Raw genomic sequence first — 19,470 nt, 5'->3', positions numbered from 1 at the left:
TAACATTTAAAAAACTGCAACATATTCAGTTTATATCACAAAGTAAAGCAGTTGAACAATGAACAAATATCTAAGTAGTAATTTTTGTGTAAATCATGTTTTTTGTATTTATTACAAATTTACAAGATATAAATGAAAGTCACATATACAGTCTATATGTAAGAAAAACACAAGAAACAAGAAAATGCATTTAGAATGAATTAAAAATGAAGATTATTGGAAATAACAAGAAAATAACAACTATTAATAGAAGTTACTGGAAATCACGCCCTTAAGATAAAAGCTACCATCAAAAACACTAAATATATCATATTTTATTTACAAAATTTACATCACTACTCACAATATATAACAATCATAAATTAACCAATTCTGAATTATTCTATAAAAATGAAAGGAACATAAGGCTCAAACAGTAATTTTACAAACGTCCATGTTCCTGCTTCACCAGAGGGTCCTCTCTGTCTTTTGTGTTGTTGTGAGGACATATATGGCTGGAGCTTCATGTGTCAGTTTACCTGGAGACAGCGAGGTCTCATCATGTGGCTGGTAGGTTTTCCTCCTCCAGCGGGAGTCCGTTGTTAGTAGGTTTGTTCTGAAATATTAAAACAGCCTTCTGTTACAATGGTATTGCAATATTGACATCAAAAATCAAAGCTTTGTGTAAGTTATGTTTTGTCAGTGTGGCTGAAGTTTAAAAGGTTAGATCAATGAATTCTATTTAAAAAATCAAGTAAGAATTCTTTACAGAAACAGCGTCTACATTACTCTTTGACTACACTTTACAGTTTTTGTAGAGGCTGTTTATTTAGTGATTTATTCAGGACTTTGTCACGGAAAAGATGCATCACAAATACATGTTTCTGCTAAAAATGGTTTGACTAAAGACAATCCTGATGTGCTCTTTAGTGATAGTAAATCTGTTCTGTCTGTGCTTTCTGTCTGACTGGAGATTCTTAGGAAAAATAAACTCCATTCTGAGACAGTAAAATCAATCATTTACTAATTTGTTTTCAATGTATAAGCACATGTTGATTTCCACAGGAAATTTCTTGACAGAAAAGCTCTATTAAAATTCTTTAATTCATGACTCATTATTATTGGAACTGATGAACATACTTCGTACGACACAGCTGAAGTGTCTCCATTTATTGCTAATTAGAAACCAAATACACGGTTATTTCCAGGGAGCTTTAAAGGAAATTGCTAAAAATAAAAACCCATACAGAAAATAGAGTTTTGAATGTGTCAGATCTTCACAGCTTTTTCTATCAGTGAATGGCTGTATGTTGGTCTGCTCTCACTGAACCTCCTTGCTGTCTTCCAGAGCCTGCATGATTGCTGCCACTACCAGGTTTATCAGCACAAACTGGGCCATGATCACAAAACTGGACAAGTAGATGGGAGCAACCCACTGCAGGTAGCTAGAACACTCGCTGTCATCAGGACGACAATCTCTCAGTGTGTCCTAGAGAGGCACAGAACAAGATCTTGTTCATTTACTGTCTGGCAGGTGTGAAATAACTTCAACAAACCGGGCAGTATATGCAGTTGACTCAAGCATTTGTTTTCAGTTATAATGGCAGGTGGTCATGGTATGAATCTGTTAATGTCCTCAAAGCTGCTTGGTATTATCCTGAAGTATTATTCCATACATGACTGGTTTTGATTATTGTTGCTTTGTCTGCATTTAGTGGATAATATATGGATAGAGCTTGTGCATATGTATGCGTAAGAGTGTGCATACTTTCAAAATACCGCTCCAGTTGTCTCCAGTGCACACCTTGTACAGCGTGAGCAGGGCCATCCCGAAGTGGCTGAAGTTGGCGTGCCGATCTAAACCCTTGCAAGGGTAATCTAGGCTGCATTCTGATTGACACAGAGGCAAAAAAGACATACAGTTACAGATTTTCTGCATCGTAGACATCCTTCAGTAATGCATCTGAGTCAGCAAGTTCAGAATCAAGTGCAAACCGTTTAACTGCGAAAATGAAATGTACACAGAAGATTGTGTATAAGGGTCAACGCAATACGAAGTATAAGAATTTTCTTTGTCACATACCGACAGTGTGGCATGAGAGTAGAATGAGGTTGGAGTCCACTATAAATTTCTTAAAGTATTTGATAACATGACATGTTATGACATGCTAAATAATGCTGTTTGCACTGTGGTGTTTATGCTGTCTCCTGGGGCAGACTACTCCTTAAGGTTTAGCTCGAAACTTCTTGATTTCTATGGCAACAATGTGAATGCAAATATCAAATCAGCTACTGGACCATGATCTTTTGCAGTGCGCGTATGTGTACTTCTGTGTTTTTTATGCCAGTTGTGTGACTGACCTATTTTGCCAAAGAGCTCCACTCCCAGTGCAGCAAAGATGAAGAAGAAGAACATGAAGAGAAGAGAAATGTTTCCAACCTGGAACCAAAATTCATGTTAAACTCTCTGTGTAGCAATCTCTACAGTGTCAAACTAAACTGTCCAATTATTTCATGTATCTTGAATGAAATGAGCTGCAAGTCTTTATTTCAGACATCATTACAGATGTATGAATTTCTAAATACCACAGTTACTAAGTAATGTTTTTTTCCATTTTTGTTTACTCTGCTGCTCCCATTTGCTGAGATTTGTCAATGCAAACACAAATCCAGAATTATTTATTCATATGCAAAACAAAATCATTTCTACACGCTTTTATCGTGAATCTGACTAAAAATATCGCCCAGAGTGTCTGTGGTTACCTGTAACACTGTCTTAATAACGGTTTTCAGCAAAACTCTTATCGTGTTGGCCTTCAGCACTGCAGAGAGACACAGGAGTTGTCATGGAAAACTATGCACACACAGATCTGTCACCAACAGATACTTTAGCAACAAAAGAGATTTCACTTTGTCAAGTATGTGTGTGTATGTGTGTGTACCTTGCGTTAGTCTGAGTACTCTAAAGACCCTCAGGATGTTGGGATTGATTGGAAATGCTTGTGACATTTTCATCGCGCCAAAAACAATACTGACGATTGAAGTCAAAACTATAATGACATCCATCAGATTCCACCTAAACACACACACCATGTCACACGTTAGGCACTTAAAATGCAAAGGAAGAAGAAGCAGAAGTTAAATTGGGTGATTTTAGTGTGTTACCTGTTTTTCAGGAACCTGATTACACCAAACGCCACCAGCTTCAGCAGGACTTCAATGATCAGGATGAGCGTGAACACATACTGAGAGTACTCTGTGAGCCTCTGGACGTACTGAATACACACACACACACACACACACACACACACACACACACACACACACACACACACACACACACACACACACACACACACACACACACACAAACAGGGTTTATTTCAACGTCTTCACTGAGTTGATGCAAATGTATTTTTTTCAAATATTTCTAGACTTGCACCATCAACAGTGACTGCATGTGGTGTGTATTACCTCGGGCTGATTATGGTGTTCAGCTGCCATGACCAAGACACTGGCGATAATAGCGAATGTTATGAAGAGATCCAGGGCCTTGCTGGTGCACAAAGTATGTATATCCCGCCGTATGGGGGAGTAGTGTGTGTAGTAAGGTATCTCCTCAGGTTCTGGAACACACATTTGCACACACACATGCACAGCGGTGTAAATATTTCAACATAGACGGAAAATCAAAAAAAAAAAGTTCAGAACAATGTCATGCCATTTTACTCAATATTCAATAAAAATAGGCAGAAATAAACAAATATACCTAAGAAAATAATCCTGAAATAAATAAAAGTGGAATTAGGAAATAAAAATCCCCTGAAATAAATTAATGTAATCCTTTAAAAAAAAGTTTAAAAAAGCTATGTATTTAATAAAAACATTTTTTTACTCATTTCTTCATTCAGGATTTATTTCATACGAATATTTATGTATGTATTCATTTATTTATTTAATATTTAATTAAACATTCTATCGATAAAAAAATAAATAAACTTTTACAGCTGCTCTAATCAATATTTTTATATCAACAAGAGTTACATGGCTTTAAGAATGTATAAGGGGACCCTCAGAGTGATGAATCCCCAGAGAATTATCACACATTTGTGAAGCTCCCTTCAGCTCTCAAAAACATTTCAATGTGTTTCAACTTGTTTTGGATTACGGTTCACATTAAACTCCTCTCAAACTGTTTCCACCTCCAAAAAGCTTAGACAAACCCATCATGCACCGCCCCTCTTTATACAAGCATCAGGCTAGCATAGCGAATGCCTTGATGACTGACTCCACGGTTTAACCAGCCTTTCTGTTTTGCACCAACTAGCCTCTCCACTCTCTTACCCGTGTGTTGTTCTTGTAACTCTTCTCCTTCCAACTCCTCGTCTCCTTGTCGTTGCTTCTGCTGACACTGGTGGAAGGTCTCCACCATTACACCAATAAACATGTCCAGAAGGAAAAAGCTCATGATCATGAAAGAGATGAAGTAAAGGAGCACCCACTTGTTGTAGTTTTTCACAGGCTGAAAATGTAACACAAGAGAGGAGACACTTGATTATATATTTAAAGAGAATTCTGAATGCTTCCATGTTAAGCAGTTATAGACCTATCTCAGACCTTCCTTTCATAGACAAGATTGTCGAGAAAGTGGTTTTTATTCAACTCAGCAGTTTCTTTAACTTCAGTGGTCTGTTTGACTAATTTCAATCAAGTTTCCAACCTCATTACAGTACTTAGAGTGTTAAATGATATAAGATTGAAATCTGACTCAGGCAAGCTGTCAGTTCTTGTCTTATTGGATCTGAGTGCTGTGTTTGACACTGTGGATCACAGTTTACTGCTGAACATGTTGGAAACTTGGGCAGGATTCAAAGGAACAGTCCTAGACTGGTTCATGGCTTACTTGGAGTAGTGGAGTAATTTTGTGACCACTGGAAGTTATGAATCCGATCGAGTGGTTATGACATATGGAGTACCTCAAGGGTCAGTCCTTGGACCCCTTCTGTTCAGCCTATATAAGCTGCCAAAGGGGCAAATTCTCCAGAACTCAAATGTTAACTATCATGCTGATGATACACAGATATATGTAGTACTGTCCCCAGATGACTACAGTCCAATAGAATCATTGTGTCGCTGCCTAGAGCAAATAAATAACTGGATGAAGCAAAAGTTCCTTCAATTAAACCAGGACAAAACTGAGATGATTGCTTTTGGCAACAAAGAGAAAAGGACTGTTGTTAGTAAATACTTTTAGTCACTATCCCTAGAAACCAAAGACCAAGTCCGAAACCTTGGTGTGCTGATAGGCTCGGATCTAACCTTCAGTAGTCACATCAAGTCAATCACCAAAACAGCCTTCTATCAGTTTAAGAACATATCCAGAGTTAAGGGATTCATGTCCACAAAAGACCAGGAGAAGCTTATTCATGCTTTCATTTCCAGTAGACTCGACTACTGTAACGGCCTTCTGATTGGACTCCCCCAAAGGCTCGAGTGTTGACCAGAATAAACAGATCAGAACACATCAGTCCAGTTTTAAAGTCTTTACACTGGTTCCCACTCAGCCATAGAATGTATTTAAAGTTCTGCTACTGGTCTATAAGTCACTGAATGGTTTACGTCCAGAATACATTAATGACATGTTAATGGAATATAAACCCAGTAGGGCTCTGAGATCTACCGATTCAGGTCAGATAGTAGAGCCCAGAGTTCAAACCAAACATGGTGAAGCAGCATTTAGCTGTTATGCTGCACACAAATGGAACAAGCTACCAAGGGAACTGAGGTCAGCACCAAACATTCATACTTTTGTTCTGTCAACACCAGGTCCTGTTCTGTTCTGTTCTGTTGCTACATTCAAATTTTCTAGTTATTTTGTTTTTATTGTATTCATAGTCAGATTTTATTTTATTTTAAACTGAATGTTTTACTTCTTGGGATTTTTTTTTTTTCTATGTGAAGCACATTGAGCTACTCCTGTGTATGAAATGTGCTATACAAATAAAAAGCTTTGTCTTGCCTAATGTATGCATGAGGAATTTAAAAAAGAAAAGACAAATGTATTACACTGCTGCCCTCATGCATTTATTATTTCTCTGCATAATCACATGTGTGTGCTGCAGCCCCTCCAGTAATGTGTCTGCATTCAAGTCAGACTCAACTGATGTTTGAAGTGTTATGAAAATGTTCGAAGGTCCTCCTTAATTTGGTCACTGTTCTGACTTTTAACAGCTGAGTGGCTCAAAGGACTCATTCATACTGATGTGTGAAACTGACAAAAATTTGCATAGTTATTTGAGTGTTTGTAATTTACAGTTCCTCAACTACAGATCATACTTATGTCAACCAAATATTTCCATTTTATTTCTGTACCTTCAGAAAATTGCTTTATGAATTGAGCTATGTGACCCATCACAGTATAAAAATATATAATGGGTATATTGCTGGCAACAATACCTGTTGATCTACTCCTACAGCATCCAGCCCGTTATACATGATGCTCACCCAGCCGTCCTTAGAGTACATCACAAACAGGGATATCAGAGCCTTAGAGGGAAACATAAAAAAATGTGATTTTCCAAATACTACTATCAGTAGATCACATGTTTATGATTCACAGTAATAATGAGGTAATTGCACTGATTGACTTTCCAGAATTTTTAGGAAAATATGTAAAACCTGCCCTGTAATTTTGGGCCCTTGTACAAGACAAATTGTGCACAAAGACAAGAAAGTTAAAAGTCTTGGCAACTGAACAATGGGAACTTAATTCACAGTGGCAACAAAACCTAAGTGATTCTAATCATACATCCGAACAATATAACTGGGCTGAAGCAGCTATGTGTGAAGGAATAGTCTAAAATGTGGCAATTTATTATAGTACAATAGAATATAAAGAAATTAAAACGGGAAATTTTGTGAATTATTTAACTATAAAATAAAGCATTGTGTGATGATTAGCTGAAATTTGTAGAAAGGCTTTTGCAAAAAATTAAAATTGTAGACAGTCTAAATATGTGGATGGATGTTGCTTCCTGAAGCAAGAAATGTGGGATTTGCTTCTACACCTCAACACCAAAAAATTTATAAAATTTGTGAAGCATTTTTTTCAAATGTGAAAAATAGCATACAAACACATTAGAAAACAAAAAGATAAACACAGCTCCTCCAATCGCAGCAAGTTTTTTTCTCTGTCGAAGAAAATGTGATTTAATACTCATCTAAAAATAAAACAGCGCTGATTAAAAGATGCTCAATTTTTGCACCATCCTGGTCGTTAAACACATTCTCAGGGTGAGAACACAGTAGGCAAACGTACCATTAAATATTAAGTGTGATACGTCAACAAGTATTAAGTCAATAAAAATCACCTCTCATCACAAGTAAGTTTTTTAAAAATAAAAGTAGTTTCTCTAGCCTAATGTCATTCTTTGATTTCAAAGATAAAGTTCCTATGTGACGGTGTTTTGGACTAATAATCTTTTTCCTTTTTCACTGGGTATTTTTCCTTTCTCATGCTGCAGATTAATAGAATAAGACTGGTGTGTTAGCCCATACCTGAAGGAGGTTGTCAAAGTTGTACTCCTTCCGTACCCAGGTATATCTGGCAGTGATACATTCATTCCTGTTGGTGATGTTTCGTAGGTCCTGGCCCACACAGTGGTAGAACGTCCCTTTGAACAACTACAGCATGAGATAAAGAGCGTCAGACTGTAGTTTTATTTTGCTATGTACTCATGTCATCTCAGCTGTATCAAAGCGATGTTCCTGAAATCCACACGTTTTTGTTTATTTTTTTTTAAGTAGATAGAGCCGGACATTTTCATTTCCTTTTGTGTTTATACTATTTCTTATGAGTAAAAGAGTGACTTTACTGGCAGCACTGGTGCTCAACAAATCTTGACTTAGGTTTGGGAACAAAACATTTAATAGGATAGCCTTGTTGTAGCAATGAAACACATTCAGTAAAAGGAAGCATATGTGTATTTGTGTGTGTGTGTGTATCTGTGTGCGCTCATGTCAACTAACCTGCACCCCAAAAATGCCAAAAAAAAAGAAGAAGACGGAGCAAATGAGAACAATGTTCCCCATGGGTTTAACTGAGGCAATCAGAGCTTCCACTGCCAGCTTCAGTTTCGGGGTTCGCTTGATCACCCTGGAACATACCAACAAAACAAACAGATCAGCACATGATTCTGCGGACAAAACAATGACTGAATATGAAACCTGAAAAACATTTGGAATGCTGAATATGCTCTGCGACCAGCCCACATCAACAGAAAACAAGCATCTGTTTACAAACAAATAAATGATGTACCTCAGTGGGCGAAGTGTGCGCAGCAGGCGGAAAACTTTGAGGATGCCCAGCACGTTATTTTTGCCAGACGTGACCACTTCGATAAAGACGTCTGCTAAAGAAAAAATCACTAATATGCCATCCATGATGTTCCAGGAAGAGCTGCAGTAGCTCTCCTTCCCGAACAGGAAACCCAGAGCTATGACCTAGCGTTTAAAAACAATACATCGGTACAACTGACTGTTTTATATTTAATACTTTTAGCACTCTTGAAATCAGCTGACAATCTGACATACAAAATTCTTTTTGTGTTAGAAAATAATTGATCTAAATTACAACAAAACTAAGTACAATATAACAAAGTTGAAGACTTGAGAAAGATTAAAAACAAATCTGGTGTTTACCTTCACAAGCATCTCCACCGAGAAGACAGCAGTGAATATATAAGAGGACACATCCAAGATCTGTCTTTCCTAAAGGGCAGTGTGAGAGTCTGTTTATATCTGCATGCATTTTGTATTGCACACAGTCAAACTCATACTGTATATTACTTGTTCATGAAATATCATATAGAACATCCAAATGGGGCTGTGCGCATTGGGCTGCTTGTGTGAATGATGCTACACACCATCTCCCATCACACGACATGTAATATGACGATACTGTATTGACTCAAATGTGCCTGTTTGTATTACACTATGTCTGTGAGTGTCTTATGAGTGTACGTCTGTGTGTGTCTCCATAGGCGGAGAGGATGTCCTCTTTACCCTCTCTGATGCAACAGTAGCTGTAGGTCACATGTGTGTCTCACCGTGTGCTCAGGTTTTATACTTGGCCTCTCCATAGCAATGGTGATGCAGCTCAGTAGAATGAAGAACAAAACCAAGATGTCAAACGTACTGTGAGAGTTCACACGCTGGCAAAATACACGGCACCTAAACACAAACACACGCTTCAATTAAAATAGCCGTAGCCATTTAAACATAAGGAGAAAACAAAGAGAATCCAAAACAGTCTGCTTCGGGAAATCTCTTTCAAAATCGAGTCCTTCTCTTTTGCTTCATAACAGTATAACAATAATTGATTGGATGAAATTAAATCTAATTAAATTAACCTTTGGGACCCCAAGTAGGTTCTGGGTGCTTTTTGCTCCTGTCACATTGTTCTTCACTGCAGGGTCATTTTTTCATTGCAATATAAAGTCGTGCACCTTTATGGAAACAGTCCATCCACGACCAGAAGTAGAGGGAATTAAAAAAATGGCTTGAGCTACGTGCAGTGTCATGCCATAAATTTAAAACAAATAAACAAACAGTCTGACTCGTGACTTCTCAGTTGCACAGTGAACCACAGATTTACATTACAGGGCCACTGGAAAGCTGAAAATCTGACAATTATTTTTTCGTTTTTGCAGTTTCTGGCTCTTATAAATGGTGCAATTTGGGTGATTTTTTTTTTTTTTAAAGATAACATGAATTTCAACTCAAATGGTAGGATTTGGGGTTCAGAGTGGTGAATTATATTAAATGAATGTAACCTATACTTAGATAAACTACAGTTGGGAGAAGGTATAAAGTTCCTCTCAATTTTTTGCCTACTATGCGCTACTTTCAAAATACTGATGAGCTATACCGGGTTGCAGAATTGTTATTCAGAAACAATTCTGAAGCCTGTACTCTTAGTGAGTACAGGCTTCATAACGTGTCAATCTTTAGCTAAGAATTACTGCAGCTCCATTGTGAGTGACAAACGATGAGAAAGCAAAATGAAACCAGAAGTTTTGAGTTCTTCAATCCGGTAAACTGACAGCATTGTCATTCATGCCAGACTAGACAACACATCGGGTATAATGCAAAATAATGCAGTACCAGAATAAAACTAAATTGATAACAGCTCATCAAAATGTCCAAATAACTAGCAGCACAGTTTATTCATGATTTCTTTAACAGTGAAGCTAAAAGTTCACGACTCAATCTGAGGACAGAATATTTAACTATGACTCTGTGTGGCAGTTCAACTGTCCGAGGTGAAGAAATGTTCAGTGTGAGCTGCTGTTAGATCCTGATAGATTCTTGCTCCATACTGACAATAATTTACAGTTAAACATAATGAATGAAGTTACTACTGTTGCTCTGTGCCTAAATGTGTGCAGCTCTTTCTCTAAGGAGACCTTCATTGATCCTACTGCTGTCTGATGCTGCAAGTTTGTAATAAACTACAAGGAAATAGTCCGAAAAGGCTGACAACTAACTGACAGTCCACCTGTTTAAGCTGAAGACATGCAGACCTACCCAACATCAGATCCTGACCTGGACTGATCTGCTCTTCAAGTTCTCTTGGCAATAATTTATAATCACAAGAAGAGAATTAAGTTACCGGCACTAATGTTCAGCGTGTAAATGTGTGCAATTCTTTTTATTTGGAGATGCACACGTGGATCTTGCTGCTGTCTAATGCTAGAGGCATTAAACAAACTCAGAGCCAGTAGTTGCAAACACACTTCAGCTTCTCTTAGCACCTTGTGGGGAAAAACACTCGGATTACATTTATTATTGGTGGATATCACTATTCTTTAAGCTGTCAGTGTATGTTTTCATAGCAGTAACGTTTAATTATTATGGACATCTCATTGCATTTCCTAATAGATTTGAAATTGTAGAGCAAAGTGGTCGAAAAAGGTGTGTTGTGATTTTGGCACATGAACTTGGTATTCGATGATGTTTTTGGAGAAATATTGTTGCTGATATGTGGAAATATCCTTCCTTAAAATACTTCACACAACTCAAAGTACCGCAGCCTGTGTGTATCCGTTAATGTGACGGCTCAGTTTATACTTGCACCGTGTTGAAAGTGATACAGAAATCTTACTAGGTCCGACCTAGGACCCTACCTTCATGGATAGGTGACCAGGGTGAGCATTCACACATGCAACCGACCCGTATGGAGTGCATGTCTGAAAGGGGTAATAGTGAAATTCTGTGTGTTCCACTGTGTATGAGACTTACCTGTTCTGTGGAGAAAACACATACAGTGACCAGTCTTCATGCGCTTTACACCAGCGGTGCACTTTCTGGATCAAGGTTAAAGATCGCTGTAGGAATCAACAGGTACACATCAGCCACCTCTGCTTATTCAAAGCACAAACAAAGTGATGACAAGAACCACTAGCAGCATTGATGAGGTGTCGTACATGAGTAAAATGCTGCAGGTGTCGTTTTTGGTAACCACAAAGTGACTTCAATAAAGTCACACTATCACGTGTCTTTACCCAAGATTAACTGTGACTTGAGCCCCAAACCAGCCTTTACAAACCGTCCCTCTTAGAAACTCACATTGTCTACGTTAGCATCTGTTGGTGCAGTCTGTTCCCCACTGGATAACTCGGTCACATCTGATCTGCTGGGGTTATGTGGACAGAGAGAATCTTGTGTGGTTCTTGAAGGGTCCTGGGACAACATGAGCAAAGATGTGTGTCAGAAAGTAAGTGTGTCTGAGCAAGGAACACCTTGAGTCTCCAGTTAGTATCAGGATTTGTGCAGTATCTCAAAAAGTGGCAGTGTAATGAAGTCTTTCATCACAGTACTCTTTTCGCTGGCCTTTTAAGACCTTCTGAAACCAGAATTTGGAAGCTTTGACTCTGAGGAACTTACTGTTCTGGGGACCAAGCTGGTTGGAAGTGAGCTGCCAGGCACAGAGGCAGCAGCAGAGGACTCTTGCTCAGAATTTTCAGAAGGCTGTTGGAGGGAGCAACAGCAAAGAGAGATTGCCATAGGCATGTAAGTAGGTGTTTGAGTGTGTCATAGTTAACTCATGTTGGGTATGATTGGAATCACAATATAAACATCTAGCTTCAGGAAAAAACAAAGACAGAGGTCCTCACCATAGCCTGGTAGTTCTCAACCACTATGCCTACAAGTACATTGAGGAGAACATGTTTTCCCAACACAATGATGGCAACAAAGTAGGTAACAGCCCATGGAGAGGTGAAGGCCATGGCATTATACAGCAACAGATGCCAGTCCTCCTGAGTCAGAATCTGGATAGACAGAGTAACACAGACAGAGATTAGTACAAAATTTGCATGATGGCGGAATACAAAAAATTTGGAGGTCAAAAACTAACCTGGAACACAGTGAGCATGGACCAGAGTAGGCTGTCAAAGTTTTTTCGGTCAACAGTGACATGTCCAAATTCTGTCTCAAAGCTACATTTATAACCGAACAGGTGCATTCCCAGTATACTGCAAACAAACAAACAAACAACAAAGTGCAGTGACAATCTTGTGACTTCACTGATGTGTACAAACAGATGCATGGGGAGGAATGATTTGTGTGTTTATGTGTGTGTACATACCTAAAAATGAAAATGAAAAACAGCATTAGCCAGCAGAGCGGGGCGGACTTTCCAACGGTTCTCCTCAACACCAGGAGTTGTCTCCTCAGGTAAGGGAGGAAATGAACAAGCCTCCCAAACCGCAGCACACGAAATGCACGCAAAGCTGACAGCTTGCTGTCGGCGTTGGAAGTTATTTCCCATAAACTGAAAACCGCAAACAGCCACCTTTTAACATGCACTTCTGTCTGACCACTGCAACGTGTGTATTATTCTTTATGTCACGGTTACATGGTTTGCTGTGCTAGCCTAATGCTTTTAGGAGTTCTTGTTAGTAGTGCCCGCATCTACTGTACCCCAAGCACTGCTGCTATCATCTAAACTCTGTCATCTAAATTCAATATGATAATTTTGCTTTGATACCTGAACAAGATTACCTGATGATCACGATGGCAAAGTCAAAGATGTTGTCTTGGTCTGCAAAGTACATCCATGAGAGAGCCAGAAGCTTTACAATCATCTCCAGCAAAAACAGAATGGTGAAAACTAAGTTGGTTGTTTGCAAAAATGCTGTCAACTCTTCAGGCTGTCGGAATAAAAGACGGACAGAATTAAGGAAACAGAGCAAGGCAGCACAAAGTGGAAGAGATGTTGAGATGGTGAAAAAACAGAGAGAAACAATGAGAACATTACACAATAAAATACAAAATAAGAAGGAAAGAAATATAGTCAGTATCCTGTTCTTCTAATTCCTGTGGGTTTCTTCATGACATAAAACTGTGGTAGCTTTCATCACTGTTTTTATTGTCAGCCAAAGAAAGTTTCGGTTTCTGCTGCATGGATGTATCATTCACCTTTATGTCAGGTGCAGCACTCAAATGGTAAATGAACAGAAACAGTTCTTACCTGGCCATGATGCTCTATGGCCATGGCGAAAACATTGAGAAAAATGGCAGCCATGATGAATCGGTTGAAGTGGCTGCTGTCAATAATCACTTTCAGTTTTCTCTGGAGAGGGATCCAGGCCTGAACCTAAAGGATAAGGGAGTCAGGTGAGTGATCTCTTAGTGAGGCAGCAACGCTTCAACTGCAGCAAGCTGCTGACTAGTCTTACCAGTGGGCCATTTCTCTCTACCGTGCTGTCACTGAGGTGCACCCTGCTATGATGGTAAGTGGTAAGAAGACAGGACATTAATCACAGCAATTAAATGTCAACATTATAGCATTTATCAGAGACAGAATCTGTAAAAAACAAAAAAACAAAAACAAAGAACCATCAGATGTTTACATTTCTGACTGTTCCCTTTACCTAAATTGTGATGTGCCACTCTGACCAGATCCTAAGATAAATTCATGCTATTTAATTCATTCACTTTATTCTACATGTCCGTTTCAACCAAAAATCAACCATTTGCACCAGATTTTGTAAAAACTAAAACTAATTCTGCTCTCATCAGTGCACCCTAGAAACCACGAGTGACACAGCTGCAACCGACAGATACATGACAGGTCGTATATACAGCCGATCGAGTGTCTGACCTGATGTGGAAGATTCTTCTCAGCCAAGAGGTGAACGTGGAACAGAGGCTTTTGACCGACACAGAACCAGCATGATGCTCTACTGTGTCTCTTTCCATGGTCTCTGAGAAGTGGGTGGCAATGACGACTGCACACACATTCATGATGATAGTGGAGCCCATCTGATCAAGGAAGTAAAGAATTGCAATGTAGGGCAAGGGCTTGAAAATGAAACAGGCAATATAAACATAGTTTAAATTTAAGTATTACTGGCCAGAGAAATTATGATAGAACAACCTGTCATACTTTCTTGACACCTGATTTAGTGGCTGGTTTCCAGGAGGAGACATCACACCTGTTATTGATGCTACAGATGTTTTTTATTCAAATTTGGGTTACCAAAATGTAACCAGGGAAAAATTTGGGTTGCACTCAAATCAAAAGTCAAATTTCACTATATTTTGCTGCTGCTGTTGGATTTTCAGTTTTATAAGCAGCTTTACAGAGCAAAAACTGTTCCGCCAGTTACACTGAACACATTATGTCTGTCACAGAATAAAATATAATTTAGATTTTAAGGGAAATGGTCAAACACTAATGTTGTAAATTAAAACATTAATAGAAGTAAGTGAGTACTTACAATGGTGACAAGTATAAAATATACAAAACTCCAGAAGGAATAAGAATCCATGAAAAAATGCATGATATCTGTCCATCCTTCAAGAGTGACAACCTATAGTTCAAGACAGAGAACAACAAGGAAAAAAACTTACTACATGGCATCATTGTCATATTATCAAAATAATATATTTTAGTTTAAAATATTGAGATCCAGATGAAGCAGTAAATCAATAGCATCTCCTAAAGAGTAATGATGGATATGATGGCAGAGGAAAACTGGACTTATCTAAAGTGAAGTGTGCTTCACAATCCTAATGTATTTCTGTTCATCAGATCCTTTCTTACCTGGAAAATCGTTATCCAGGCATAGCCGATGTTGTCGAAATTGATCGCTCCCACGTTTGGGTTTTGGTTCCCTGGCTGGCAGACATTGTAGTACACATTCCAGTTTATACAAGAGTTTGCATCGACTGACTCATTTGGAGCAGTCAGTGTGCAGGTTGTCCCATTGACACGGTAAGGTGGTATATCTATGCAGTGCCTCACTCCACTGCTTGCGTCAGGCGAACAGATAAATGGAACTTTTTCACTAGAGATGTACTTGAAGTATGGGCTTAGGGATACATTGTACTTTCTGGAAAGAGAAAGAAGGAGAACAGCTTATTCATGATGAATTTAGTGAACTATAGAGAGGATGTTTATGGTATGTGTGGAGAAAAAAAGCATTTACACACAGTGGCTCATATTAGTGTTGCATAAATAGATAGTGTTGGAAATAATTAGATGACTTGCTGTTTTTTTTTTTTTTTACACAGCAGGCCTTCAACATTGATAATTTAGGTTCAACTTCATCATAATGGTTAAATGATTACAGCATTATCTAAAAGACATGAATAAAGTCTTAAAATAATTCAATACACGCTGTACGCTATGTGAAATATATTATTATTGAAACAGTAAAAATGCAAAAATTCACACAACATGGCCGATCTGCTTAAATAGCAAACATACTACAACTGCCCAAAAAATTATTATAAGCATTTATTTGATGAACACACTTGGTGCTGGACCAAACTGAAAAGCTAGATGCAATATAAATAGACAGAAACAAGAAAGATCCATGCAAAAATCTGAGATTTATGGCTGGAAAAAGCATGTAAAGAAGAGGCCCATTGATAAAAACCATTAAACAGCAATTATTTATAAAATGAGGTGGGAGCCTGTGCAGACCTGTCCTCTTTCAGTAATTCATTTGATGCCAGTATCTACAGAAGATGTAAGGTCTTGCTCAATATCTTAACATAATAAAAGTGGGAAAGTATTCTTAATTGTTTTACCCATATTTGCCACTAAGGTAAACGGCTTGGGGAAAATATTAAACTGCAATCTTTCTAACAGATATTGCACTTCGATGTGGTTTTGTCAAGCTTCAGTTTAATATTCACTACATAATTTGAATGATGTTATGGTGCCTTACCACATAAAATACAATGAGAAACATGAGGAGGACACAATGAATTTCCAAGTGTTTACAGTTTAAACTCTGGGCCAAACGCACTGAAGAATCTATGGGGTGTGGCTATTAAATAATGAGTCAGTCGCACTACAATATGCAGGCCTGAACCACAAAGTATCATCGTATACACTGATCAGTGGGCAAGGATACACAACCCCTGAAAGTAGTTCTATTAAAGTAAGGTCAGTTCTAGCATTAGGGTTAATATTTAAGACACACACTTCAAAAATCCTAAATTGCAGCCTTTGCAATTTGCTAAATGTGTACTTTCACACTGTGATTTACATTTTTTAGATCCTCATGATTTGAGATGCAATTATCAGCCCAGAGAAAAAAGCACTTCATGCAAATATTAGAGGAGCAGACCAAACATTTTTCTTACGTTCTAATGTCTTCTCCCAAGAAGCAGCGGTTAAGCAGCTGCCCTGCCCACAGCTGGACTCCAACAACAGCAAAGATGTGGATGACAAATGCGTAGAGGATGAGAACATTTCCAAGCATTGGCAGGATGTCCAAGAGTACTGACACCAAATCTTTCAGTGCTGCACAGATGAAGACAGTAAGACGAAAGAGAAGTTTAAATACAGGAGATCATAGACAGACCTTTACTTAAGTAAAACACACTACAGTAATACTCCTTGAATTTTCCTCGGGATTAATAAAGTATCTATCTATCTATCTATCTATCTATCTATCTATCTATCTATCTATCTATCTATCTATCTATCTATCTATCTATCTATCTATCTATCTATCTATCTATCTATCTATCTATCTATCTATCTGCATTCAAGTTATTCAAGTCATAGTTATTCTGATAAAATTCTGCAAATGTTTCTATTCTTGAAGGCCACATTTAGTTTCAAGACTACCTTCTTCACAATGTTCCTCACAATGCTATTGAACAGTAGATGTGTATACAGGTCCAGCCATCAGGCCATGAACTCACACAGCCTGCAAACTTTGCTTTGAGTTTAGGAAGCACACTGCAAATACTTATTTTCTATTACAGATGTATGAACTAGGCTATGTTTCATGACAATCTCACATTGACATGATGAAGTGAGCATAATTAATAAGTGCAATAACGTGTTCATCTTGATGATTGAGGAACAAATTACTTTGATACACTTTTGCACGTTTCATCATTTTATCCACAAACTAGAGCTGAAACAATTCACTGTTTTAAACTGGCAGAGAAAAATACATCAATATTTAGAGTCCCAATCTAGTCACATGAATAAATAAAATGTAGCTGAAAGTTAAAAATGCAAAGACTGGACGATTATAACAAAAGCCATCAGGGCTCTGGTCCATGTTCTCATCAATACCGTAATTGTTCAAATGTCACCTTACCTGGTACTCTGCTGATTACTCGCATTGGTTTGATAGCATGAGTTATTTCAATGTTGACCCCAAAGTCAATCAGAATATAGTCCACAATCCTGAGGGGGCAATTGGAGATAGAAAGAAAAAGAAGAGTTTTACTTGGCGTTCTGTTAATTTACAAAAATCAAAGTGTGCATTCCAACACTAAATGGGAAAGCATAGTGGTTCAGTAACCTATTCTGCTTCTGGGTTTTTAATATTGGTAGGTTTGTGCTTGAATATAGTTTTAAACGTGAAAACAGAGAATTTGAATTCTGAAAATGACTGCTGTTGTCTATATACAGACCAAAGAGAAAACAGAGACGTTTGTCATGTCATGAGGCATTGAAGGATACTAACTCTGCAAAGATGATAAAGATGTCAAATGTGTTCCAGTGGTTGGTGAGGACACTTCCACTGGAGCCAAAGAGTCCCAGGGCGACCGTCTTGCTAAGGATTTCCACCACAAAGTAGGAAAAGGTAAAAACATCCAAAGCCTGCTCATTTATGAAAAAAAAAAGCATTGTTAACATACAGACATTACACTAATGTTAACATAAATTGTAAAATTACATCCTGATTAAATTTTTAATGAGCACATTGTCAATCCCAGACTTAAGATTATTCTGCAACCAGAACAAACTGAAACAAATGACGCAATTTAGACAAAAACAATTAATTAAATCAATGCATTATCATCCAAAAAATTGGATTCAAACGCATCCCACCACTACAAAAATATATTCTTTACAGTAAGTTGTATTAGCTTTTAGCGTTATATTGAGCTGGTCTTTAATGTGTCTTCATATAGCCGTTGTCTTTGTCAAACACCTGGCACAGCTGACCTATTTTAAGAGCATGAAATGAAACTTCCCCGCAAGTCTGGTGAACTCAGTTCTAGTCTTCCAGAGGACACTTCTACAAATGCAGGGCTCACACTAACCTGTCGGATGGAGCTGCTCGCTGCACAGGGCTCATACATGCCCTGAATCACACAAGCGAGCAGGGACATCAGTGCGGACACATAATTCAACCATGTGGAAGAAGAAGTTAAGGCCAAAACACAGCTAAAGTACATAATTCATCATCAACAGAGGACAGACCCTTACATACTACAAACAGGGAGCGATATAGAAAGTCGACAAAAAAAAGTTGGTACGGTTTTCTTCAAATCTTTTCCAAAAAGCATCCTTGATATACACTTCTTGATTTACAGCTGTACTATATCTAGTCAATCTGGTCAGTGTGAGAAAGTTTTTTTGTGTTCCTAATACATATATATTTGGCTTTACCACATGTCAAATAAGTTTTCTTCTAACAGTAAGGAAGGATATGGACCGCAGACTATTTTCAAGCACCAGTTGCGGGGTATGGTGGTTTGTTTCAAGAAGAGACAAACCACCGGGGCCAGGGCAGGGTAGGGCAGCTGCTCCTCATCCCTGTCTCCTCGGTCTAGTATGGGGAGCACCACGTCACGCCTTCTTTCAGTGACATTCAATGACATAGTCTAAAGTAGGGGGGGGAAAGAGGTAAAGGGGTAAAAATAAATAAATAAATAAATGACATATAAACAGTACTAGGTGTATTTTAGCATCAAAAGTATCAATAGTTAAAGTACTAATGATAAAGAAAAAACATCCCTGTGAGTGTGTCATTACTACATATAAATATATTAGATTTTTGGTTGATTATTACACTTAAGCAGCATTTTACTGTTTACTGTTCAAGGTGGAGCTAATTTTATAAACTGTTACTGCTCTGTAATTTGTGCATTCTTTGTGTGCTAGATACTGTGCATACAATATAGACCACTGGGGTGTAGCACCAAATTTTCACAGGG

General features: G+C 38.1%; 1 protein-coding gene across 1 annotated transcript; it reads right to left on the bottom strand.

Annotated features, from left to right (window-relative positions):
* Positions 1 to 263: 263 nt before the first annotated feature.
* On the bottom strand, positions 264 to 18,662 carry LOC111572880 (voltage-dependent T-type calcium channel subunit alpha-1H-like). The gene is made up of 31 exons (XM_055013661.1): positions 18,574 to 18,662; positions 17,991 to 18,127; positions 17,619 to 17,707; positions 16,645 to 16,804; positions 15,092 to 15,380; positions 14,766 to 14,858; positions 14,147 to 14,307; positions 13,722 to 13,767; positions 13,514 to 13,639; positions 13,045 to 13,193; positions 12,629 to 12,814; positions 12,398 to 12,515; positions 12,156 to 12,311; positions 11,926 to 12,009; positions 11,608 to 11,721; positions 11,281 to 11,366; positions 9,087 to 9,210; positions 8,680 to 8,748; positions 8,297 to 8,481; positions 8,008 to 8,134; positions 7,537 to 7,662; positions 6,436 to 6,525; positions 4,304 to 4,501; positions 3,454 to 3,597; positions 3,145 to 3,254; positions 2,922 to 3,055; positions 2,743 to 2,801; positions 2,341 to 2,419; positions 1,748 to 1,869; positions 1,310 to 1,468; positions 264 to 595 (listed from the first exon to the last, which is right to left on the bottom strand). Exons 1-31 carry the CDS (start codon positions 18,640 to 18,642, stop codon positions 539 to 541), a joined length of 3,846 nt encoding a protein of 1,281 aa, XP_054869636.1. The 5' UTR covers positions 18,643 to 18,662; the 3' UTR covers positions 264 to 538.
* Between the last annotated feature and the right edge of the window lie 808 nt (positions 18,663 to 19,470).

Source organism: Amphiprion ocellaris, chromosome 9 (genome assembly GCF_022539595.1).
Source record: "Amphiprion ocellaris isolate individual 3 ecotype Okinawa chromosome 9, ASM2253959v1, whole genome shotgun sequence".
NCBI classification, from domain to species: Eukaryota; Metazoa; Chordata; class Actinopteri; family Pomacentridae; genus Amphiprion; species Amphiprion ocellaris.
The sequence above is the reverse complement of the archived record's forward strand: the minus strand, read 5'-3'. Positions and strand labels throughout refer to the sequence as shown.

Bases quoted from the DNA above. Each gene is read 5' to 3' on its own strand.
- LOC111572880 (XM_055013661.1), bottom strand. From the start codon at position 18,642: ATGTCCCTGCTCGCTTGTGTGATTCAGGGCATGTATGAGCCCTGTGCA. The intron at 8,482-8,679 runs GTAAACACCAGA...TTTAAACGCTAG, and splicing joins CGGTGGAGATGCTTGTGAAG to GTCATAGCTCTGGGTTTCCT. The intron at 1,469-1,747 runs GTATGCACACTC...GTGCCTCTCTAG, and splicing joins ACTGGAGCGGTATTTTGAAA to GACACACTGAGAGATTGTCG.